Here is a 26,665-nt window from a genome sequence, read left to right as displayed (position 1 = left end):
TTGCCTAAAATCCTTAATGAATCAGGCCCATTGTGTATGATTTGTTTTAGGGCTGTTTGCTGTGTACTGGCAGCTGATTTATATTACAACTGTGAGAGGCTGCTGAGGGGTGCGACTATACATTTCAGAAAATGTCCTCATTTTTAACAAGTCATGTGTATCCTTTATTGGTGCTTTGTAATGTTGGGGTGTACAGTGCAGGGTGTGTTTTTCAAATAAAGTACACAGACATAAACATTTATAGAATCAGATTATTTGCTGCTAAAAAGCTAAATAAAATGCCAAATGACGATTCCTCTATATTATATTGCTTTAACCATTTTATTATCCAGCCCCTGTAGTGTTCATTATCATGGTGGGTGATTTTAGTATTTATTTTTATTTCTGTATTTATTTGCATAGAATGACTTTATGTGTTACAGCCACACTATCCATTTCTGTAATCAGAATGTGGTCTCTCCCAACATTAAGCTGCAGGTCTGTTCCTCCTATACAGTTCAGACATGACAAAACCCCATTGTACTTTGGCTACATTAATTTACAAGTGTTTATTATGGATGGGGTAATTAGTAATAAATGCATTGAGCCATTGAAAACAATGTAAACAACCTGTTTTTGAGCTGACATGTATTATAGTAATTATCTATTAATAAAACCATAAGACATCAAAATTTAAAACCCCAAATGTTTTATTCAGAGTCTCATTTTCTAAAATTTCCTAGCAGTGATCATCACTTTGGCACGGTATTATATGACAGGTTTTCCTAACGTGGATTGTCATGCCTTTTAGAGTATATAAAAATATTGTGCGCTAAAATTATTCTTCAGATGTTCATTTTTATGTATATGCATCCAAATATCTAATCATCATTTATATTAACAACATTTATTTTTTAGCATTGAACTAAAAGGGAATACATTATTTAGTACTGAATCATTGGTCAAAAAAGGTTAAAGGCAAACAAACCAAAATCTAACACCCAGCATACATCTCGTCTTCTCCCAAGTAGCTAAAAAGTGAGGTCCAGCCTGGACCTCACTTTTTCCTGGACCGTCCAGGAACCTCTACGGCTCTACGGTTCAGGTGGACTAATGATTACCAGTGCTGCAACGCTCCTTGTCCCTGTGTAATTAGGAGAAGGGAAGGTTTAAACCGTACTTTTGTTAGAAGCAGACACAGGGCAGATTTAGACTGAGCTTGTGCCAGTTGTCAGTATCGTGACAAGAAACCATGACAGCAAGGGTGGGATGAAATTAGCCTTTAAGGAAGTTCTGGCGAATGAAGTTTATTCAGGGCCATCTTAATGACATTCTAGGCCCCCAGGCAAAGCAGTGCACCGGGGTCCCGTCTGTGTGGATATATATATATATATATATATATATATATATATATGGGCCCCCTTAACTTACCTTTGAATTGCCTCTGATCCCCTTCTCTTCCTTTTTCTGGGTCCTCGCTGAGTCTCCGTTCTGTGCTCCTCCATGCTGTGCTCGCAGGGAATGTCGGGCGTGATGTTATCACGCCTGACATTCACTGCGAGCACAGCACGGAAGAGGGGAGCAGGGAGTGGGCCGGATCGCCACCTGACCACTTGATCTGAATGATCAGGTGACCGCAAAAGGTAAGATTTTTTTTTTTTTGTAGGATTTATTTCTTTTCATTGAGTCCTGCCTTGGGTCCCCCTTTCCCCCTGGGCCCCCGGGAACCTGCCCATCGTGCCCAGTCGGAAAGACGGCCCTGACTTTATTAGTAAGGGATCAGTGGAAAAACCAAAGCAAAGGCAGATCTCTTTGCCACCATCTGCCAGCCAGAAGTTGTACTACGGTGGTTCCCCAGACCTCTAGAACACCTCCCAACAGTCAGAAAAGGGTGGGGTCTAAAAGTATGTTGTCAAGACTGGGCAGATATGGGTGTGGATTGGATAAATCATGTGAGAGGGTCTTGTTAAAAATAGTCACAGTTAAGGTGCTCTATTGGTTCTTGGTTGGTTGGATTTGGGATTTGGAGTGTGAAAATATATTTCTGGGGCTGAAAAAAAGGGCCCATTGCAAGTACCTTGGTATTATATTTTTGTATTTAGCAATTTTAACATTAGCTCACCGCCGTAGAGTATTAATTTAATGATGCTTATAATCAGACCGTACTGTGCAGTCAAGCGATGTTGTTGTTCTTCTGCTATCAGTTGTGAGGCTTTTTTCTTAAGATCATTCTGGTTTGGAGGTATATTTCTATGCAGTGTATAAACTATGGCAGAAACTGTATATGTGCATGTTTGTCGTGCAAACAGCTTCACAGCATCTGTCTAATACATAGCCTTGGTACAGTTGCCAAAATCAAACGTTATTGGATTTTCTATTTCACAAATTAAATATATTTTTAAAGAGGTCACCGCGCAATGAGACTAATCAATACATAGCCTGAAACCACAAGTCTATTGGTTGATTACTTATTGCAAACACTATGTGTACATGTAAGCATTAATATTTACTCTCTCTCTCTCTCTCTCTCTCTCTCAGCTGCTTGCCCAGTCTTATGTAGTGGCAATGGACAGTACTCAAAAGGCACCTGCATATGTTACAGTGGCTGGAAAGGAGCAGAGTGTGATGTACCCAGCAGCCAATGCATAGACCCTACGTGTGGTGGACATGGCTCTTGCATGGAAGGAAACTGTGTATGTTCTGCAGGGTTTAAAGGAGACAACTGTGAAGAAGGTACAGAATATTTAAAATATATATATATATATTAGAACTACTGAGATCTTGCCATGCTGTTCACTGTGAATGATCCTTGTTGCCTTGTTTTTTGTTAATAAGGAACACAAACATGATAACCTGCCAAGTGATTTTGGGATGTGAGTGAAAAGTGTGTGCAAAAGGAAAAAAGGAAAAGACTAACTTCACCAAGTGGCTGGACCCAATGTAATCATAGCCTGTACAGTTGTGTCTCCTAAAATACAGATTGACTCCCAATTGTGCAATAACTCTATGGGTCATGCCCAATGACCACCTTGAGATACATGGCTCAAAGGATGATCACAGGACAGTAAACAGTTATTACTGTGTGTCTTGTATGTTGTGTGTTTGTGCCCATGTGCGTGTTTATCTTTCTAAAGCCAGCCTAGATAGATGTATCTTTCTGAAATTGTTTTTATGGGACATCTTTCATTAGAACCACAAAATATTTTTTTGTTGTAAACATGTAATTTGCAAAACATTATTGAATATGACCAAACTGGAACTCATCAAACTCTAATGGATACACTTCACAAACAGAATATACTTTGAGATTTGAAGACTGAAAGGCATATGGTAAATAGCGAAAGTACCTTATGTTTAGAGGAGCATTGGAATACATCATATGCCGATGAATGCTTGAAAACCACGCATGCAGACATCAGTAATTTGAAATGCACTAGGAACCTCCTGCCAAAGCTACTCCAAATGATTATAGTATAGAATGACGAATGGTTTCTTATGAAGTATGCTCTATTAAGTGAAAGCTTGGATCGAGGCCACCGATTCTGTGCCACGACATTGTAAAGGAAAACCACTATTTCAAATATTACCCTGCATCCTGCACACATAATCTTGATTTTAAATAAAATAAAAGGTTAAATCAATGTTTAGTTCACCTTTCACGTCTAATTTTGACAACCATTTTAGTGTTCGGCTAAACAAGCACAACACAATTTTACACATTACTATAAAATGATGCAGTTTATCATATTGATTACTTCTCCAAAAATAATGATGCAGTGTCATTCATATGCCCTTATCAAAGTACAGAATGGAATTGAGAATTCTGAGTCAGCAGTATTTTTTATTCAAGTTAAGCTTTTTAGTCGGGATATTCATCATAGCTACGTCGTCCAAACAATTCACCTGAAATGGAAGTGGCATAGAAATCAATATGATCCATATTTTCTGCCGCATAAACACAGTTGCTCTATTAACAAATTTGCAAAGGAAAATGAAATGGAACATTTGTCAGATTTTGCACTGTGTTGTGGCAGGGACGTAAGTGAAATTGACAAATTAGGTTAACTTACTACTGTTGTATTTGCCAGTCCCATGGACAAGTCATTTTTCAATGACATTTAACGTCATAAATTTAATTCATGGTTCCCCATATTGTTCACAATACTACTTGACATGCATTTTATTGTTCTTTATTCTTTTACATTTTTTCTTACTATGAAATAAATATTGGTCTTCCTGTAACCCCTTGAGTGCTGAGGATGATTGAACTCTTCCGCTACATGACCCCCACTCCTACTCTGCATTTAAGGGGTTAAGGAAAACGCACAGATAACTTCTCAGGTTTTCTGCTGTTGCCGGAGAAATGTCATAAAAAACAGAGTGATCATGAAGGGACCTTTTGAGAATCAGTCTCCAGAAGTGTTAATGGAGTGCTGGAAAACAAAATTGTACCTTGAAGGAAAAATCATTCCATTGGTTAAATAAGAAATTAAGTTTGAATGGGAGGACTGAGCAATCCAGAGAAAAATCAATTTTAATATACAATGTTAAAGAACATTTGCCCATTCAAGCAAAAGCAGCAACAGATGCATACTACATATATGATTTACGGTGTTTGTACCCCAACACATGCTTATGTTAAAAATGTGTTTTTATATGACTTACTGAAATAGGGGTGATTTAATCTCTGACAGGTGCATCATTTAAATGTTATTGCAGGTAAACAAGCAAGCAAGCAAGAGTTCTACCATCTTAATGATACCTTGGCTATAGGTGCGTGGGGTCTGCTTTGCCACATTGCAGCTTTTCATTATTTAGTATACAGACCAGGTTCCCTGTGCAGAAAATGTCAGACAGTGTTGTTTACTGAGTATTAATAGAAAATAAACTACGACGGTTAGGGTATATTTCCCCGCTAAGCCTAACATACACGTTACTCTGTATGATAATGTATCCATTCACAAATATATGTCTAATCAGCTTCTTTGTAATATAAATATTTGTAACCAGAGCTCGGATGAAAGTTCGCTAGGCTGTCCAGCCCGGCTAAACTGACTGTTTCCTTTAGGGTCTTGTATACTGTTGGATCCAGACATAAACCATTCCTTATGCTGGTTGTAGATGACGGGGTTGAGTGCTAAAAATATTACATTTGTGTTGGGTTCTTACATAAATCTCCCATAGCTCCCTCTCAGTCTAAAATGGTTTATAAATATTTGAAAACTTGTTCTCAACAACCTATAAATACAATGCCTTACATCTTAAGCTCTGTGAATATATGGGAAAATGTACATATATGTTTCTCAATATTATTAATAGGTGTGTTAATATAAGGCAATGGTATTTTAGGTTTATGGGTCCTTTAATTGAGAGTCACTATACATCTCTGCTTATGTTGTGATGACATATATAGTAGAAATTCAACCTTTAATACCATACTTCCCAAAATTTGAATTAAGGTCAGATGGCGAGAGCAGAGGGTCGAGGAGCTGCAAATTGCACCATTTTGGCCGCCCACGATGATGTGATTGTACCTTTTTGTTGCAGAGGGCAGGGCCAAAATGTTACAATTTTCCACTGAGGCTCCATATCGCCCACTTTACTAGGAAGTGGGCGGGCTTCAGTAGAAAGACCTGCTTTCCCGGGGGGTCTGGGAGACCTACCCAAAATTTGGGAGTCTCTCAGACATTCCGGGAGAGTAAGCAAGTATGTTCAATACAGCTGATCAATATACCGTGGATGTTCTGTATCAATAACTAGATGGTGATGAAAACTTTTTTCTCCATTTACAATTATAGTGGACTGTATGGACCCGACCTGCTCCAACCATGGAGTGTGTGTGAATAAGGAATGCCTGTGCAGTCCTGGGTGGGGCGGACAGAGCTGTGAGCTCCCCAGAACTCAGTGCCCAGATCAGTGCAGTGGGCATGGGACGTACCTCACTGACACAGGCCTGTGTAGCTGTGATCCTAACTGGATGGGTCCTGATTGCTCAGTTGGTAAGAAAAACATTTCTAATTATGTTCTACTGTTTATTTCCAGCTAATGCATCCCTCATGAACAGTCAATCAAGGAACCGGTATTATACATAACAATGCATTTATTTAAAATTGTGATTTTCATTTAGAAAATAGTTACTGGACTTCATATAAACATTTGATTATTACGTGCTGACTTCATTTTTTTTATATATTTTGGTTATTTTTTAGGTTATACATATATGAATAGAAAATTGAATAATGTAAAATTATTGAATTCAAAATAAGTATAACCTTAAAATTATGATATTGAGCAGTAACATATTCATTTAAATATACTGATGTATGCTATTTAATAAGAAAAGGCATTGCACCCTCGGTCCAATTATACGTCAGTACGTCTATACTTTTGTTATTGTAGGTTATAGATCATAGAATCCTTAGAAAACTACATGAACCAGATTATTTGCATTAAATTACTTGATGTCCAGCTAGATAAATGTGCTATTTATGTCTGGTCTTTGCTGTGGAAAATTGGTGCCCAGTTCTGCAGAAGTTATTTCATCATGTCTTAAAGCACACTAATCTCATTAACATACTGAACGTCAATTAATTAATTTAGACCTCAAAATATATGTTAGAAAGCAGCTCCAGAGATTGCTATCAGAGAGAAACTGAGCAATCAATTTTGGATAACGAATGGTTTATCTGATTACAGTGTTTATTGCAACGCAGTCTCTGTAAACGGTCAGTGATTGAGTAAGGAATCAAACTGTTTTATGACATATTACACACGCTAGCTACAACAACTTTGCCTACAAAAAACTTTTCCATGTAGGTCGAACCTAGTACGTCCCCTCACAGAAACACTGCTTTGTAATGCACATGTAGCACATGTGTCTCTCCTAGATTTAACAGTAGCGTGTAAGTAGCGTGTAATGTCAAGTTGCGGCACTGAGAGCCAGCAGAATATGATCATGTAGAAATGCTCTAAAATTTTTGCGCAAATTGTTTCACAGTGGAGAGAAATTCTGCTGCAATTTTCGTATTCCATGAACTGATGTAATCAGACACTAAAGAAATAAATAAAATATGTTTTCACTTGTAGGTTTTTTTTGCCTTTGTCTAGGTCAACTGGGTTTTTGTGGATGAAGTTACTAGATATATCTTTTTTTCAACTTACTGTGTAATAAAATACTACACTTTCCATAGAAGCGTCTGTTTATATAATATCCAGGTTCCTTCTTGGACAAGGAGCCCCATGCTGGGGTGTAGGCTTGTGCGCCTTTATGAATTAAACGCCGAGTAAAATAATGATTTGGTGACTATATGTAGCCCTGCTTAATGAAAGATTTGGAGCATTCCAAATTAAAATTCTTCAACCTGTTCCTTGGCCTAAATAAGTAATGCAAACATAATTTGGAGCATAGCTGAAAGAATATAAAACGGTGTAGTGTAATAGGCAATGAATGATGCATTGGAGGAAGCCCGGTCCCTGTATTATAGTTAGTACAGTGAGCGGGTGAGCGAGAATACAGGGAACGAGTACTTCACTGCATTTTATGCCAATGTTTTTTTTTGCTTATTTGGTTCTTTAAACTGTAACTGTCTATGGTAGTATGTCTGCAGTCTGCCCAAAAAATATTTGAATTGCTAGTTCAAGAAAAGAGGTAGTCAGTTGTTAATCTTGCAATCTTGTATAAAAGCAGAAGCACATTTATTTAAACAAATCAGTTAAATGAAGACTACAGCTGAAATATAAATGACCCAAAATAATATAAATATATATATATATATATATATACATATATATATATATATATATATATATATATATATATATATATATATATATATATATACATATATATATATATATATATATATATATATATATATATATATATATATATATATTTGAATATTTCTTCACAATTCCTAAACCTGGCACTGGCATTTATCGTGTAGCTGCCTCTAAAGCGCTTTGATGCTTTTATCCTTTGTCCTGAAGTGGTGGTTCCCATCAGAGCTTGTCTATGCAGTTACATACATGTTGTACAAATTATAACTATTAATTTTATTCCGCAGAGAAACCATTGTACTGATCGGTTCATCTACAATCATTGTGTCACACTAAAATGTACCCAATTCTAATTAATCATTCGTCACTGTTGCTAGTTTACCCGTGGTTATGTTTGATGGGGTGATTATGGATATTTCCATCCAGCTTTTGTATATGCATATTTCCAAGCTTTTTATTTATTTATTTTGACTATGACAAAGTATTTCTGTAATGTTGGCTGTTGTCTTTGTATGTTGCAGAGGTATGCTCAGTGGACTGCGGCACTCATGGTGTTTGTGTTGGTGGAGCATGTCGCTGCGAAGAAGGGTGGACTGGGGTGGCATGTGACCAACGTGTTTGCCACCCTCGCTGCACTGAACACGGAACTTGCAAAGACGGAAAATGTGAATGCAGAGAGGGCTGGAATGGGGAGCACTGCACCATTGGTAGGCAAACGACGGGCACCGAAAGAGGCACATATTGCTTTATTCTCATACAACATATCGCCGTTGTGGTCTGTTCCATCAAGGGAGCCACTATTTTCCAACTGAAAAAAAGCCAATTACAAACAATGAAATATATGATTGGTTTAGTTGAAAGATTTGCCATTATGATAGTACCGAATAGCATTTATTTTGTATTAAAATAATACTAGTTCTGGCAACTATAGCACTATAATATACTTTATCGTTTCAAAAACAAGCAATTTTCAACTCAAAATTTAAAATAGAAAAGTATTTTCAGTTGTACTCATGAAATAATTTTGTAGTTCATGAAATAATTTTGTATTGCAGTTGTGGCAAACCTTTATGGGACATTGCTTTTGATTAGAGATGAGCGAACTTTTCAAAACTGTTCTGCAAAATATTAGCTAGGTTTCACGTTTTTTCACTAAATTTCACGCATTTCACCAAATTTGGACTTCATTGTTCTGCACAAAATATGTTATTACTTTTGTTTCGCCCAGAATTCCATTATCATTTTTCTTCCACTGTAACAGGGAGACCACAGCTTGAAAATTGTGCATGTGTACTCATGACTTTTTAAATTTTTACTGGTTTGATATAATGGGCAGGGGTCTTAGGGGTCCATGTTCACTGTACTGGGACTACTATAGTAGCAAAGTTTCCAATTTAGCTGTCACATTCTTGTTAATTACCCTGACCCCCACAGTTCAGAAACTTAACAGTGTGTGTGTGTGTGGGGGGGGTGGGTGATAGCACTTGGAGGGGACACATAGCTGATTTTTCCCTATAGGAGGTCTCACCCACGCTAATTTTCTCCCTGTTATAGTGGAAACACTCTCTATCTCTGGAGCTAGTTGAAGATTTAGGATATCTACAGTGCACTATTTATTACTGCACTGTAGATGCAGAATGACAACGTAAAAGCAGAACTCGAAGATTTTATCAGCAGAACTTTGTTGAATGCTTGTTCCACCACAAAACTCAATTTGTGCCAGTTCGCTCATCTCTACTTTTGATAATGATCATATTTTGTCATTTAGAACTTTGGCCAAATGCTTTTTAGCATGTGAGCTAGAATGTAATACAAAGTGTTTGACCACTGCTCTAGTAACATGCCTATATAAGAAAGATAGCAGCATAAAACCAAAGAAGTTTGTAATAAAGACAATGAACACACAGTAATTTTACCTACTCTGCTAGTATATCTACTGAAATTGGGGGGAAGGGGGTTGGGGCAAATTTTGGCACAAATTTTAGATAGCAGGCAAATACAAATAAGATAAACAAAAAAAATATTTTTCAAGTTCTAACTATAATCTGTAAAGCACAAGACAGCAAATGCTTTAAGTAATAATATGATTGAAAGTAGACTACACATCTAGATTAATTTTGTAAAGTAATGTATCTATTTGGCTTAATAATGATATTACTCATATCACATAATAATACCACATTGCATTTCTGTTCTGTTATTTGGGGCAACTCTTAAAGGATTAAGTGACAATAAAGTAGAGCAGTGTTTACCAAACCCAGTCCTCAGGACCCCTAACAGTGCATGTTTTCCATATCTCCTTGCTGGAGCACAGGTGTACTCATTACTGACTGACACATTGTAACAGATCCACAGGTGGTATAATTATAATGTGTCAGTCAGTAATGAATACACCTGTGCACCAGCAAGGAGATGTGGAAAAGATGCCCTGTTAGGCGTACCTGAGGACTGGGTTTGGGAAACACTGAAGTAGAGTGAACACAACACTTTAATTGTATATGGCAACTCCAGAGGTAACTGACAGTGAGAATAGCTGTGGGTGGTTCATAGATAACTCAATCATCATTCTATACATATTTGAAAAATAATATCATGTCCCCTTTTAATTTCCTGGCCAAACACAGTAGCACTATGAGTAATTCATACATGATTTTTAGTGGATACTTCACCACTCGTGCTGCAATATCTGCAGCGATATCGATTAACTGGTCGACTATCGCACTTAGGGTGACCAATAACTAAAAATCGATCAGATCATTTAATCAGGCATGTTGGAAACTGCAGTAGGAAATAACCTGTGCATAGGCAATATTGTCACTGAAGGTGATGCAGCCACACGGCCCTAGTGCAGGGATCCCATCCAATATGGAGGCCTACTGTACATTAGACAAATTTGACAATGACCCCATAGCTTGGCTGTCAGGTAGAACAGCAATATGTATGAGTCTGATATTGATTTACTCACCAGGGACCTGATTGTTGAAGAATGTTTGTTTCTGTAGAAACACAGTGATAGAAAAAGTTGAAAAGGGGATAAACTAAGCTATGTCTAAATATTAGTATTTGTTTTACCTTGCATATGTTTTTGAATACAAAGAAAATTGAGACCTGGATTTATTGTAGAGTCAGTATTATATCACGAGACATTGGATGCGGCAGAGTAGTTCATGGCTTAGCACAACTCGTTAGGATGTGTCTGAATTCGTTCAGTATCAAGGACCTCTTTGTTGTATGATTAATTAGTAGGCTACGGGCTTATGGTGCCAGGAAAATAAATTATAGAAACAAATAGCAAGCACTGTAGATTTCTGCTTTACAGATTAATTTAAATTTCCCCTTTCTGTCCCTATGCAATGCATAGAAATATAGATTTTATTTGCTTGAACAACCAAATGTGACTAAAAAGGTCAGATACTGTCCCCAGTGCATTGGAGCCAGATTGTTTCTACTGCAGATAAGGTTTCTCAGATTATTATAGTCTTTTTCAACAGAATTGCTCATTCCAGCAACAACGGGGTTACAAGCTTAATTTAAAAAAAAAAAAAAAATCTTGGTACTTTGAGTAAGAATATAATCATTTTCAGGACATATCCTAAGGTATCTTTTCATAATTCAAATTTTATCAACAATCTTAATTGAAGCCATATATACACGAAGACATGATTAATAACTTTGCCCTACAAGTAACTTTCTGTGCTCATTTACATGCACACTCCCAGAAGCCTTTGCGTCTGCTTCACATTGCAGGATTCACTTGTCTGGAACAAAATGTACTGGCCATATGAGGAACCTCCAGAGACAAGTATGCATCCTTTCTCTAAAGTTAACACTAAACAGTAGCACACAGCTATTTTTTGGATTATCGCATATGAAACAAAGGTTCTTAGATCCTCTGGGATTTATTATATGGTAATATTTTTTATTATTGACCTTCAGGAATTTTTACATGTTATTATTGCAGTCAAAGTAAACCGCATATCTCCCATTTCAGAGGTAGCTAGTCAATTTGTGGGCCAAACTAATGTAAATGAGGATGCATCCTGCTAATTCTGTAGAAACTAAGACAGAATGGGCCTCATTGTTGTTAGTGGTTCCTTGTCAATAGACTGGCTACATTCCTTTAAATATTAGTAAAACCTTGAAAATGTCTTCCTCAATTGTAGGTAGCCTACAAATAGACTTTAAATCATACCAGCTTAGTTTGTTATACTATTTCCCCAAATTATCACAAATTCATCTTTAATTAAAGTGGGTCATATAAAGTTTGTACACACAGGAACTGTGATCTCTTTCCATTTTATAATCCAGGTTTTGTGTATATTGAGAGTTTTGCGTCACTCATTTGTCAAGCAATGAATTGAAAACATCATTATCATCAGCTGTTTATATAGCGCCACTAATTCCACAGCGCTTTACACAGAACTCACTCACAAAAGTCCCTGCCCCACTGGAGCTTACAGTCTAAATTCCCTAACATACACACGCAGACCAAGAGAGACTAAGGTCAATTTAATAGCAGCCAATTAACCTACTAATAGATTTTTTGGGAGTTTGGGAAGAAACCAGAGCACCCGGAGAAAACCCACATAAACATGGGAAGAACATGCAAACTCCACACAGATTAGGCCATGGTCAGGAATCGAACTCATGACCCCAGTGCTGTGAGGCAGAAGTGCTAACCTCTAAGCCACCGTGCAAAAAGCAACTTGTCCACCTTTAAAAACTGCGTCATTGTTCCCTACATCAGCTGATGGAATCATATACAGTATGTTTGTGTTTCTCAATACTGCATTCCTGATATATTTTTAGTGACATTTCAGAAGTAGCCTAGCTGTTGTAGGATTGAATGGTCTCTAATTTTTAGGCTGTTGCGCTTGTTATTGTGTTCAATTAACTTATCTTCAAATCCAAAAGACAACAATTATCTACAAGCCCTTAAGTTGGAGGTTTTGCCTGATTAATATTTTGAAGGAGCCTCTTGTATAGATTTTTATTTTCAATAATTGCTTGTGAGTTGTAACTCTGTCTTTGTTAGCTCCCACTAGCCAAGGAGAGCAGTTTCCTCACAAACGTACAAACAATTTCTTCATTGTCTTCTCTCACAACATGCATGCCACATGCACTTAGAAATACAAGGTTATGCATGGCACGAAATGATGCCTGCTATACGTTACAGCATTTTTTAAATCGAAAGACACAATGACTCCCTAATATTTAAGCTACCATATTAAACTAATGTTTGCTAAACCATTGTTAAACACATTTGCCACTGCATGTAATAACAATTATTTTCACACAATTTAATTGTTAATCCAGGTATAAGTTTATTCATTCCGTTGTCAGTTTTGGAGTCAACTCACTCAAAACTGTCATGTTCTTCTATTTGTATTGTGGTGTTTTGTTTAGCATGGCCCTTAAAAAGCACAATAGGTCTTGTCAATGGTTATTTCCTCTTGTAATGTCTAATATTTTTATTTACTGAGAAATGGATGCAAATGAAAAACGTATGGACTTTTGAACTAATTATATAAATACTGTATATATATTTCTATATCTTCACTGTAATATATTTGATGGAGCGTAGATCTCTTCTCCTGTTCTGTAGATGAAGGGGTCTTTTTATTATTATGCAGTAGTACCATTCATTATGTATCGCTGCAAATCACAGCTATACCATAACGCTGTACTGTTGCATTTTATTATGCCGGGACTCCTCCAGGATATATAGAAGCATATATTAATATAAATATTGAAAAGTACACTTCACACTGATCCATGAGGGCCGAATGCCTTAATTTGAGATGGGAATATAGTATGGAGATAAGTACTTTGTATGACATAATTTCACCAATTAGAAATATTCTCTACTCATGACAGACGTAATAACGTAATTAAAATTTCCTTACTTAGCCACAATTAAAATATATATATATATATATATATATATATATATATATATATACTAGTGAACTCTTGGTTTATGCACCTAAAATTAAATTATACAATCATGAAATTATTATGATCTATACGTGAAAATCTATAAAAAGACATAACAACAGACCAGCCCCGTTTGCGTTGTATTAAATCAGGTCAAAAATCAATTGTCAATCGTTTTTTAAACCTTTGGGATATAGCGTTCCCATTTCATAAACAATCTTCATCTCTGATCTTTCTAGTCTCTCCTTGTTGTCGTTATTGTTTCTCCACTCTCCCTCCACTATATTAATGCTACAGAATTTAGTGATGGCATTTAACTGTCCATTATGTGCTCTCAAGCACTGTGCAGATAAAGAATGTAAATTAAATCCTTTTTCACATTACATATTTATTCACCCATATCTCCTTTGACTTTCTAGATATTCTTCCTATATACTGCTATTTACAATTCAATAAGGTATATACAGTTTTTAGAATCATATATCATGAATCATTGATGTTATTCTTTACCTGATTAATTTGGAAGTTTTTGAATCTTTACTTTTGCCCTTAATGCAATTTCCACAGCCCACAAAATCAGTAGATGCAATCCCTCTATTTTATGGTTGACCACTAGAGCTCTTTACCAACTTATATTTGTGGCCTTTCTATGGATAAATTTTGGTTGTTTCTAAATCATCCCTGCAATGAAAGGGTCTTTTATCAACAGTGACCATTGTTGGGTAATTATTTTCTCTATTTGTTTGTTAAACTGCATGATATATTGAATCATATTGCTCAGACTTCCATTTCCTGTTCTAGATTTAGGATTCAGTAAAAGATTTCTTTAAATTTTCCTTGCATCTTCAACTGCTTCAACTGCTTTATTTATTTTTTCCTATAACCTTTACCAAAAAATGTAGTTTCTTTTTATTAGCTGGTATTTCACTCTTTATCAGAGCAGTTAAGCTTCACTCTTAAAAATTGGCTGTAAGGTACACTTTTCAGCTAATTACGATGATAACTGCTATTCGTTGGTATAAATGAATTGGAGTCTGTAGGTTTAACATAATTAGAAAAATGTAATTTATTTCCTTCGACAGAGAGTTAGATCCAAAACACTACTAATGTTAAATGTCAATATGATATTAAAGTGGTTGTCATTAAGATACTTGTAAAAGAGTTCAATGACTCCATATCCACCTTTCTCACGAACAGTATGTCATCTATATAGCAGTGCCATGATACCAGGTACATCCCCTCCAAATATCCCAATATCACATGAAAGTGTTTGCATAATACTGGGCAAACTTGGTGCCCATCGTCGTGCCAGTTTTCTGTATGTAAAACTTATCACCAAACTAAAAAAAATATTTTTGATGAATTCTATACACTCCACTAAGAACTCCTTTAATACATTACCCATATCTGATCAATATATTTAATTATTGTGTACAATTAACTGACACCAGCAGTGTATTAAGATGAAGTCTTATTCCAAATTGGTCTACCTTTACGGAGACTATCCATACTATCACTAAAGTATTATTTAATTTTTTCACAAAAGTTTGAAGATGGTGATCTATGAAATGGGATAAATTTGGATTCAGTCCCAGCTTCAATTGGTCAAGCCAGCGGATGTTTCAAAGTTTTATGAACTTTTGATAAACAATAAGCGATATCACCAGTTTTTCAAAAGTCAAAATACTGAATTTTGTACATATTTATCCAATAATGTCTGTAAATTAAAACAAATCCTCTGTATCAGAATTTCCTTTGAGTATTTCATATGTTGTCTGACTGTTTAATTGTCTTGAGATTTGTATTGTAATCTGGTGTATTCATATTAACTACTCCTCCCCCTTTATCTGCTGGTTTCGTTGTGATGCTATGATTGACACTTAATGTCTTAATAGCTTCCCGTTCTTTTTTGCATAAATTTGGTGAAGATGGGTAACATATTTTTAGATTTTCAAGATCTTCCTTCACTAGATTCTCAAACGTTCTCAAAACAACCTTTTTTGTGGCCTTGACAAAAAGGTTGATTTCCTTTTAAATACCTTCTCTGAACTGTCCACATTAGTTGATCTTTGTTTTTCTGATGAAGGAAAAAATGGTTTCTTATACATTTTTCTACATTTACAAATGTGTTACCTTTCTTAAAGCTATTAGAAGTTGCAAATTTCAATATCTTTTAATAAAGGGACTCCTCATCTTTGGTCAGTTGGTGATCACTCAAGTTATAGATTTTAGTGTCATCTATGATTTTTATAGGAGGGGAAGAATTTTCCCTAATTTTCTTCATATTACGTCCGTTTTTATTTTGAAATATTTATTATCCACCCCTGTTCCCCTTCTTTCTATGACATTTCTTTGTCATTTTCCAAATCATTCTAAAAAATGATCCTGTTGCTCACTCAGCCTCTCGTATCTATTATTGAATCAGTCTGTGATATTCAGTATCACCCTATCTTACTATCTTAATTTTTCCTTCATTTATGATTGTGACTAATCTCTTCTCATGTATTAGTAGAATTTGTGTTTCTTTGCCCACTCACAGTGTTTTACCTTCTCAGTTTGTAACTTCTAGGTGATTCATTCCTTAATGATTTATTGATGAAAAACTCCTTATCTTTGTGTATCTTCTTTTTATTCGTGTATTCCTCTTTTAGTTCTTAATATAATATCGGATGTATCTTGAGCTCTCTCTAATGGTTGTCATGAGCCACTGAAGGATTTTCTATCTTTCAAAGATGTTTCATGTTGTGTCGTCTGTGTTACATCTGTCTTGTCTTTGTGTTTTGGCTGTGATCTGCTTCTTATTTTTATTAAGTTTCTGTATTATGTCATTCTCCAGTTACTTGTAATCTTTCAAATCTGAAAATGGATGAACCAGAGTTGTAAATATTTCTATTTTTTGTTTTAATTTTTTTAAATTTCTCATGAATATTAGCTCGGTCCAAAAAATGTCTGTCCCCACTTTGCCTACATTAAGATTGGTCTTTGTTGGTCTATATTTCTAAAACAGTCCATCCTACATTCTAAATAAGCGGTTTCAATAAATTATTAAACTGCTTTGTTACTGTTGGCCGCAATATATGCCATACTAAACAAAACAAATATGTTTACATAGACTACTGGATTCAAAATTACAATTAAATGTACAAAGTGCTATAAGATTCGTGAGTCGTCAGATGATGCAGGGCTGCCAAGTAGGGGTGGGACTGTGGGAACCAAGAGGAAGTGATTTGTCCATTCAGTCACTTTGCCCATCCCTTAATTTGGCTTAGTTTAGGGCCACCATAATCTGCCACTTCTGGGACCCAAAAGGAGGCTCGGACTAGCGTACTTTGTACCTGCACCACACAGAGTCTCTAGTAGCCTATTTAGCACAAGTAAAACACAAGTGTATTTGTGTCTCTCTCATGTCAAAACACATACATATTGTATGACAATATGTATTTAGAATCTCTGTATTCTTCACAAAGCATATTGTATTAATATATTTTGTACCCTTATAAATGCATATACCGGTTGACCCTGTATACACCAAACTGTAGACTGAGTTGAGCAGTATAATGTAATGCTTTTAACATTTGCACTATAACTGAGCAGCACCCAGTCATTCAGGGCAGAATCGTTTAAAACCAGTATATTAATTTTTTTGTGATTTATCACTACTTCAAGAGAAATAAGTAGGGTACATGGAACTGATAAGACGTAAATTGTTGGAAGGTGAAACATATGTCAGATAAAAAACATCAAAAGATGGTTAATGTATGTGCAGCCCAAGGCTGTTACAGACACTAATAAAGTCTGCTTTTGCAGAGGCATTGTTGTCTTTCTCCCGTAGTCTGGCATTTTAAGAGTTAAAAAAAGATAATTTTGGCAGCTGACAGTTTCATAACTCTACTAAATAAACAAGACATAATGTAAGGAATACCTGCCACCTTTACATGGTGAAACAGATATTTTGTAGGTTGCACCAATATTTATGAGCTAGTGACATTTCAGAGGCACTTCATGACCAGCATTCATGAGGCATGAACCATATTTATGAGGCATTGGTTCCTGGTGGATTGAAAGGCTGCATCCATGTTGTATCTGCATCCAGTGCACTTTCATGCTATTCCTTAATATAGCAAAATAATTTAAATAATTAGTAATATTCTCTTCATGTAAACCTTTGCAGTAAGATTAGTATTGCAAAATAACATGTTTCACTGCAGAGTGTTTTATTACAAATAAGGTATTAAAGCAACACATAGCTTCTTCTTATTTTAAAGATAGGTCTATATTTCCTTAATAGTCACATTATTTGCATATGAAATTGTAATTTTGTTTCTCTGTTCACAAGTTAAGGCTCTTTTTACTAAATCCACCATGTGTTAAGACATATTATCCACTGAATTGCCCCCTAACTTAGTCTAATAAACCTAAAATTGTTTTTATTGCTCCCCTTTGCAATCTGTTTGTTCTGCAGAGCGTGGACCACATTTTACAACTGAGATTATAGAGAATCCTGTTGTGCTGTCTCATTGGTTACTAGAAAGCATTCTCTGAATCCCAGATGTTTGATTGAGAGACTAAGACTGCCTTTATCAAGCATTGTTTGTTTAATTGCAAGCCTACCCCCTTCCTGAACATAGCGTTCATTTCTTTTTTTTATTATGTAGTGCATATTAATAGGCTTTGGGTTTACCAAGTTTTGTTAGTATGGAGCTATAATTTTGAGAAACTGCCAATCAATGTCATGGATTATTGCGTTTCTGCTAATCCCTCTGTATATTCTTTTTTTTTTATACACCAGCTAAAGCAGTGAAGCTCAATCAACTGACAATAGCACGGAGACTTGCTTTTTATAGTCAGTGTGTGCTACAATAGAAAATACTTACATGCCCATTATATGAGATGTTGTGAGAAGACAAATAATATATATTGACTAGAAATAGTAGGTACATAGGGATTGAGAGACAACAGACATTTTTACGTGGGAAGTTTGTAAGACAATAGTGAACATTTGTCCTGTCTCTAGTGAATAATATTAATTGGGGTGTCCATTGATCCCTCACTGGTATGTTTAATCCATAGTAAAGGTCTGCAATAAGTAAAGCAATTCATTAAATTACCAATGAATGGTATAATCAGACAGAGACAAATATATCATTAGTTTTTATAATACAGGATGCATGCACTGTTTTTGACATTGGTGAACAAAAAAGAAGGTTTGGGTAAGTTCTTATTGAAGCACATGTTATAGAAGTAGAACTTAGAAAGCCAAGGGCTAAATGCTATCTTAGCAATGCTCAGTACAATAGCAGATTTGCTTCTTAGTAAGCAGGAAGGGAGTAATCCCCCACTTGGAGTATTAGCTGCACAGAGATCTTGTAGCCCAGAGATAAACAAATCCAGCCAAAGTTTGCACAGAGTTAAAGCCTATTGCTAGTCATCTATTCTACAGAGATATCATTACCAACCATATACTTGTACAGACATACCTCCATTACCAGATATATTGCACAGAGGATCAAATTCCCTATGTCTGTCCATATATTACAACCTCAAATCACTGGCCATATATTGGACAGAGATACTGCCCGCTTGCTAGTCATATACAGTATTTATATGTTGCGCAGTACCCAGTTCCATCTTTGCTGGTTCTAGAACTGGATTAAGGCTTTGGAGTGCCTGCAGCACTTAGGATAGGGGGGGCTCCTATGGTCAAAAATTAAGGAGATAGTGTCGTCATTCAAGAGAGAAAGTACAAAAAAATGTTAATGTTATTGTTACCCTCATAACTCTTTTATTGCCCCCTTCATGTCTATCTGATTGCGGCCTCATCCATTTAGCTGTCATTGCAGCCTCTTCCCTATTGGTTTGAGCATTCCTGTAACTATCCTCTCTGAGCACTGTATTCTGGGGCTGCTTGTTGTCTCATCGGAATGCTCAGACAGAGTTCTAAAGAGTCTGTGCAGTCAGAGAAGAACCATGCATCAAAAGTGTATGGGGCTAATACATTTCTATTAAATAAATGCAGGCAGTCCCCTGAAAGAGGAGACCTGGGGCATGTGGTCTCTGTGCAGATCACCCCTCACCCCCCCCCCCCCACACACACACACATACAACTTAATCTGGCCCTGGCTGGTCCCTCAAGATGAAAATGGCAGTAAATCATTCAGGGACACAAAATGGGGAATCATTCGGAGATGATGGATGCATTTGGGTGTCATCCGCATAAGGGATTTACCCAAAGGAGCTTATTAGCTTTCCAAGAGAGATGGATAGATAAAGAAAAGCAGAGGACGTAGTACTGAGCCATGCAGTACTCCAACTGATTACTTAGGAAGTGGTTTCATAGGAATGGTAGGGACAAGGACAAAACAGTGTCCTGAAGACCTAAGGAATGCAGTATTTATGTGAGAAGTATCAAATACAGCAGAGAGATCAAGAAGAATTAGAAACAAGTAGTATCCTTTAGAGTTAGCATTGATCAAACCATTTACCACTTTAGTCAGTGCAGTTTATGTGAAGTCTTGGGAATGAAAGCCTGACTGAGAAAGGTCCAAAATGTTGGGTACACTACCAATGTAGGCAAATCTCTCACGAAGCTTCAAAGTAAATTAAAGTTAAGAAATGAGACAGCAGTCTATGAGAGTTTTTATTAGAATGTCAGATCAGGACATGTGAATAGGAGAATGTATAAATCAAGGAGAGAAGTTGTTAAAGAAATGTTGAAAATTGTTGAAAGTTATTAGAACTGAGATTTCTTTGGGTTTGTGAAAGCTTGATTGAGTTACAGTACAAAGAGGTTTAATTGGTGGATGAGAGATTGCAGGTGGTCAGCTGATGGCCTGGGAAAGATAAATGACTATTAAAGAAATTAGAAATTGAACAATATCAGGAGAAAAGAAAACCAAGGTTTTGGCCATAATGATGAGTATTAGAGTTGGACCACTGAGAGAGGCTAAGAGAGGAATCAGAGAGAGTAGTTTGGTGGTAGAAGGAGAATGTGGAAATGAACCCAAAAAGATAATAAATGAGAAAGTCAGGCTCCAAAATGCTTAAGAAATTGCTGGAGTGATCAAGGGGTTGAAAAGTCAGGTAGTATGACTTCAAAAGATGAGACTGTATAGGAACAGGTGGGGGAACTTTGAATGTGTTTGTTCCCAATTGTAAAGCGCTACGGAATTTGCTGGCGCTATATAAATAAATGTTGATGATGATGATGATGTGCAGCATGGGCAAATGAGAAGTCCAAATCCACTACCTTGTCTGCTTCTAGGACTAGATTTGTAGGTAAAGTGGAGATCACCATGTGAAAGGACTGCAAGTGAGGCAGTGTCGGATTATGTTAGCCATATTTCTGTTTGTTGCAGGCAGAGTGTGCATTCCATGGAACACATTTAAATGATATTGAAAGTGTTGTGAGATGGTATATTTAGCTTGGTTCTGGATTTCTATAGTGTGCTGAGTGAGAATAAAGTGCATGATAGATGCATGGAGGGGTGTTGTGGATTTAGTGATGTATCACTGTTTGTTAGAAGCAGAAGAACTGTCATTGTCAGTGTGATTGTGAATGCCTGTAAATGTAACAGATGAAGGTAGTTGTTTGTGGTGCTCAAATTTTGTTTAGTGCTTGTACAACTGAGTTGTTTGTCTAGCAGTGACAACTAGTTCAGGAGATCCAACAGCTGAGCAAATATAGGTTTAACAATGACTTTTGGTTCAGAAGATCCAGATATGAATCATGAGTAGAATGTTACAATTGTGACAGATGACTCATGAGCTGTAAAAATAGTTGTCCTAGCTCAATTCTCAATCGTACTATAAAAAAGTCGTCCAATACTTTTGCACTACTTTTCCCTGCATGCAAAAAAAAAATTGCATTTGCACCCCTTGCATCACAAAATGGTTTGTGGGTCTTCCTTAGTATGAAATAAGTGTGGCTTACACATACTACACATAAATACAATACCAGATGTCTGAAGTTATTAAAAATGAGTCTATTTACACATATATATGTGTGTGTGTGTGTGTGTGTGTGTGTGTGTGTGTGTGTGTGATCCTTCTTGTTATTCGATCAACTTACAGTTTTTATCGGCCTTTAAAGCCCCTTGTTCCAAATGAATATTCTCAACTCTCATGCTGATGCAGGTGTAACATTATTGATATAAAGTGGTAATGTAGTGCAGGAGCACTCTGCAGCAAATGATTTTCGCTTCCACCTGCCAATTTTCAGTACTAGGAACAAGCAGCCGGTGGGATTTGAAAGTTGAGCTCTTCCCCCAAATAATCCCTGGCTACACTGCAGACTTATTTTCTGTAGTAAACCACAAAGTCTAACAGTTTGTGCTTGAAAATGTCACGGCAGGTCAAGTAGGAAACAGAGAATAAAGTGCTATAAAAACACGTTTGCCTTGTCCCTTTAACTCCCAGAAGGGTTATACACTAAACCCAAAAGTGTCTTTTTAACTTGCTGTATTAGGCAGGAACAGAATAGACGATAGCAAGACATTGCAGGAACAGTCTTCTCTGCAGCCACTTTCTGCTATTCCCCGAAGAGATGAAAACAAGGCTCTTAATCTGTGATGATGTTTCCTTGACTTCAGATGAGTTGCGATCATCTGTAATATTTTATTTACGCTGTGTGGTCTCAATATATGCTCCAGCATTATGCTGCAGGGTTGATTTTCTCAGGTTTTGCCATGTACATTTCTGTTTACCATTTAATAATTTCCTGGTACAAAGACCATTGTGATAAACAAACAAAGACAACACTACAGTTTATGTAATATATATGTAGATTAAAGTGGAAGCATTCTTAATGACACCATTAGTGGTTTATAAAAACATTTATTTAATGACATGCTACAAATACCATGAATGTGTTTTAACCCACGTCTTCAGACATTTGACAGATCAAACTGCATTACTACACTATACATAAATAAAAACATCCCTAATCAGTAGGTTAGTATTAAATTTACAGTAACGGTTTGGAAACAGTGAAGAGTTTGGAGAGACATAATTTGAAATCTTATCATACAGTAGACTGATTGTATATCTGTATATGTCATTTAGATTTTAATTATTGAGATAGCAGAGATGAAAGTAAGGGAATTTGTTGCTGATTTTGACATTTCATCCTCAATAAATTTGGGTAAAGGTTATTTTTCAGCTTCTGTTTAGTATGTTGTGGCTTTGTTATGTGTACAGAAAATAAGTTGCTGACCTGAATTAAATGCTGTAATCTCCCCAAAAACTTGCTAAAAATAAAGTTGATTAGTTTGTCCAATCCTGGCATCATTGGGACCCAACCAATGCTATATAAAACAATTTTCCGAACCAATACATATTACAGCCAGTGGTGTAGGATCAGAGAGAGCAAAACATTAAACTTATCATTGCCCATGCTAGGGGATTGCTAGATTAAAAAGCTTTGGCAAGCTCTTGGGCTATCTATTGAAAAACACATGTAGCTTGCTGACATAATGGCAGAAGTGCTGGGTTACATTAGTAGAACATGTATTTCCCAGTTCCAATATGATTCACCCACCCTAGTCCAACGATCTTGTATTTCTTGAGATGCACACGCAGCTAATGCTGCCTGTGATTAGGATCATAGGCAGCAGAGGAACTATCAAAATAAAATATTGTTTTTGAAATGAACGGCCCTCCATCAAACTAGCTGAAGTTATGATCCAGTTACCCAGCCTGGCATTTGGATGTAAACTACTGAAGACACACAGTTTGTCCAGTCAGCAGCATTGGTAACCTTCATCTGCAGTAGATCATATTCAAACTCTAGTGTCCTGGTAAGGGTTACTCCCATGAGAGAACCACTTGGCCGAGGGAAGCTACCAGAGACACACCTTAACCAGCTAAGCTGCTTAGTCTTAGAACAGGGTTTCCCAAACCCAGTCCTCAGGGCTCCCCCCAACAGTGCAGGTTTTCCATATCTCCTTGCTGGAGCACAGGTGTAATCATTACTGACTGACACATTGTAACAGATCCACAGGTGGTCCTAATTATGTCAGATGTGATCCAGAAAACCTGCACTTTTGGGGAGCCCTGAGGACTGGGTTTGGGAAACCCTGTCCTAGAAGATGGGTTGTGAGAGACAAAGCTGCAGTTGATGGGTTGGAGAAGGTAGAATCGTGAGGGACAAATCCAAAGTCAATAAATAGCAAACAAAACGAGATTCTTTAAGCATCCGCAGAGAAATGAAGTTCCGACATTACTTGTGCAAAGATTGGTAAAAGTGAGAGCCTTATAAAGGCTGCATATAGATGTGGTCTCTTTGTCCTAATTAACCTTAGCAAAGTGCTGATTGCAGCAAGTGAAAAAGAATGTGCATTTGTCAGTGATGACAGTACACTGCCACCTGTCATCACTGACAGTGATCACTGGCAGATCCTCACATTAGACTTTGAACCCCGGAGCAGCATAGGAGTGCAGGCACCAAGATGGCTAGTTTATCCTAAATCATGGTGATCCCTAATCTGGAACACCAGTGGTTCTCTTAGTTGAGGGAAGATGTTACAAAAACTTTAATTCCAGACATGCAAAACATTTTTGAGCTTGATACAAATCAAAGAGTTAACTAATGGTTGTTGGTGTCCACATCGCATCAGGGATCAGACCACTATGAGAAGGAAATGTCAATTCTGTGCTGTTGGCTGCAATATTTTCTCTTAGCACTGGGAATGAATTCAAAACTGCTGTGTTACTGTTGTTCGAAGCTTTTATCCTTCTAAGCAACTAAATATTTCAAGGCAGAAAGATATGTGTGAATGCTGTTGATTTCTTGAAGCTGCTATCGTCTATTAACCCCATTCAGCGCCAGTTGGCCTGGCTCCTCTACAAGTGAATGGGGTTAAATTAGAAGTCCATTATAACTCGCCAGCACAAATTTTTATTTCTAAAAACAAGTGCACAAACACAATTAGACCACAGCTCTGAAAACATAGACATATGAATCAATTTAAAAAGCCTGTAAATGCTCAAATGTATTAAAACCTCAAGGAAACAGCTAGTTCAAAGCTGTTTAGCATCACTTACTCGAACAGTCATGCAGCAGAAGCTTTTTCGTATCTTAAAGTTTGTGCACCTTTTTTAGCTTTTGATTCATAATTTAAACATAATTTACATGTTTTTCAATACTAGAGCTGAAGCATAGCTGGAAGACATATATTTCGTCAATTTTTTTGGTAGAATATCTGATAAGAATCTGTCTCCTTGCTTTCATTTACATATAAAGCTTGTGGCAAATGGAAGAGATGAGCCAGATGGCATTAAACGTTGCAAAATAAAAAACATTATGGTATACTAGTGAATAACTGTAGTGCCATATATAGGTAGTCTTTGGAGGACACCTTAAAAATAAGTTTATATGACTTCCAACCTAGAGACCTATTATATATTTTGCATTACAATCCTCTAGGTTATGTAGTGAAATGAAAAGTGCACAATGTCAATTTTAGGACATTATCAAATGTCATAATCAAACATTAGTGTCATATCAGTTGCAAGACTAATGACTGATGGAAACACTTCACTGTCACTTATCAGCATCAACAACATTTCAAATGAGAACTAACAAAGACATCTGACTCCGTGATTAATTGTTATCAGCATCACATTTTTTATTTTATTTTTAAATTGCTTTTACAACAACATATGACACTGATTCCTGAGGTTAACTCCTGCCTTTGTCCATCACCATTGTCATTTGTCAGTGTCAACTGAATTCTCAAATTCATAGCAACTTCTGTACTTGACATCGATATGTTTGATTAGCTAACATGCATTTTTTCTGAAAACAGTGTTAGTGACTTACAGCTTTGATTTGCACCTGAACATCTAGTGGCTTATAGTGTGTTATTCTGTTGGGCTTCCACTGATTAGTGTGTATTTAGCTGTATGGTTAGCACCTAATGATATGTAAAGAGGCTCTTGCTGCACAGGCACATTATTTTTCTTTTCATCTAATGTGCATTATAATTATTTAAGAACAAACAGGAAGTATGGTAGGCTCCAAATATACTATCAAATGTTTATCTCTGGGATACAAAAAGTGCAACCTTTTTAAGCACCACTCCTTCTCTCTTTATTTGAGATTAAAGAAGCTGAATTACCAATGGGCGAAAAGCCCAAAAAGTAATTTCCCGGGTGTCTTCATGCTTTGCCCTATACATGTAAGTGTATGGCGATAACAGTGGTATCCACTGCTATGGCATCCATGTGTCTTTACTTGTATCACTATAGTACCTGTTCCACAATTTCGCTCAGGGAAAGGGTTTAAAATATTTTTTTAATTTTTTTCCAAATATTTTTTCTCTATTTTAACAAGTGGAACTTAAAGCCCAAATATCATGCATGTGCACATCTACAACTGGAACTATAACAGGACAGGTTCACCAAATGTGTAGAGGGGACCCTGTACCCAAACTGCACCTCCAGCAGGAGCCTGAGACACCCAGATGCATTTTACACAGTTGACTCGGATGACTATACTACTGAGAGAGAACCTTAAACTGCTTCTCCACCATGGAGAGACTAGTGGAAGTGGCCAAAGTTTATTGGAATATTTTAGTTTTCTAATAGTCCAGGAAATCTCAGGAAGTTAGTAGTAGCCGAATATAAACAAGGTGAAATGATGCGAAATTTCTTGAGCCAAAATAAAGAACACAGCAGCTTTTTAAGAATATCACAACTTCATCACTGTAGCTGCAGCACTTAAGCCTATACAGGGACTAACACCTAAGTCTGCAATATATATATATATATAAAGTATACACATTATATTCAAATAACTACTGTAAATATATATAACATTTTTATAGACACTGAATCACAAACTCTTGTACAAATCCATCATTGCATGGGGGTTCTTAATTCATTTTGGGTTTTTATCTAAATCATGGATGCTTTATTCTAACTGAGTCAAGAGAAACAAGTTTTAATTGTATTGGATAGACATGGATATGTT

At 36.5% G+C, this 26,665-nt stretch overlaps 1 protein-coding gene across 1 annotated transcript in view; it reads left to right on the top strand.

The window, feature by feature from the left end:
* Positions 1–26,665, top strand: part of TENM2 (teneurin transmembrane protein 2) — a 785,744-nt gene that overhangs the window by 633,013 nt on the left and 126,066 nt on the right. Inside the window, exons 10-12 of the mRNA XM_075209829.1 lie at positions 2,518–2,712; positions 5,778–5,978; positions 8,280–8,465. Of these exons, the coding sequence (XP_075065930.1) occupies positions 2,518–2,712; positions 5,778–5,978; positions 8,280–8,465 (582 nt within the window). The remainder of the gene's footprint in view (positions 1–2,517; positions 2,713–5,777; positions 5,979–8,279; positions 8,466–26,665) is intronic.

This window comes from Mixophyes fleayi, chromosome 4 (genome assembly GCF_038048845.1).
Source record: "Mixophyes fleayi isolate aMixFle1 chromosome 4, aMixFle1.hap1, whole genome shotgun sequence".
Classification (NCBI taxonomy): domain Eukaryota; kingdom Metazoa; phylum Chordata; class Amphibia; order Anura; family Limnodynastidae; genus Mixophyes; species Mixophyes fleayi.
The sequence above is the reverse complement of the archived record's forward strand: the minus strand, read 5'-3'. Positions and strand labels throughout refer to the sequence as shown.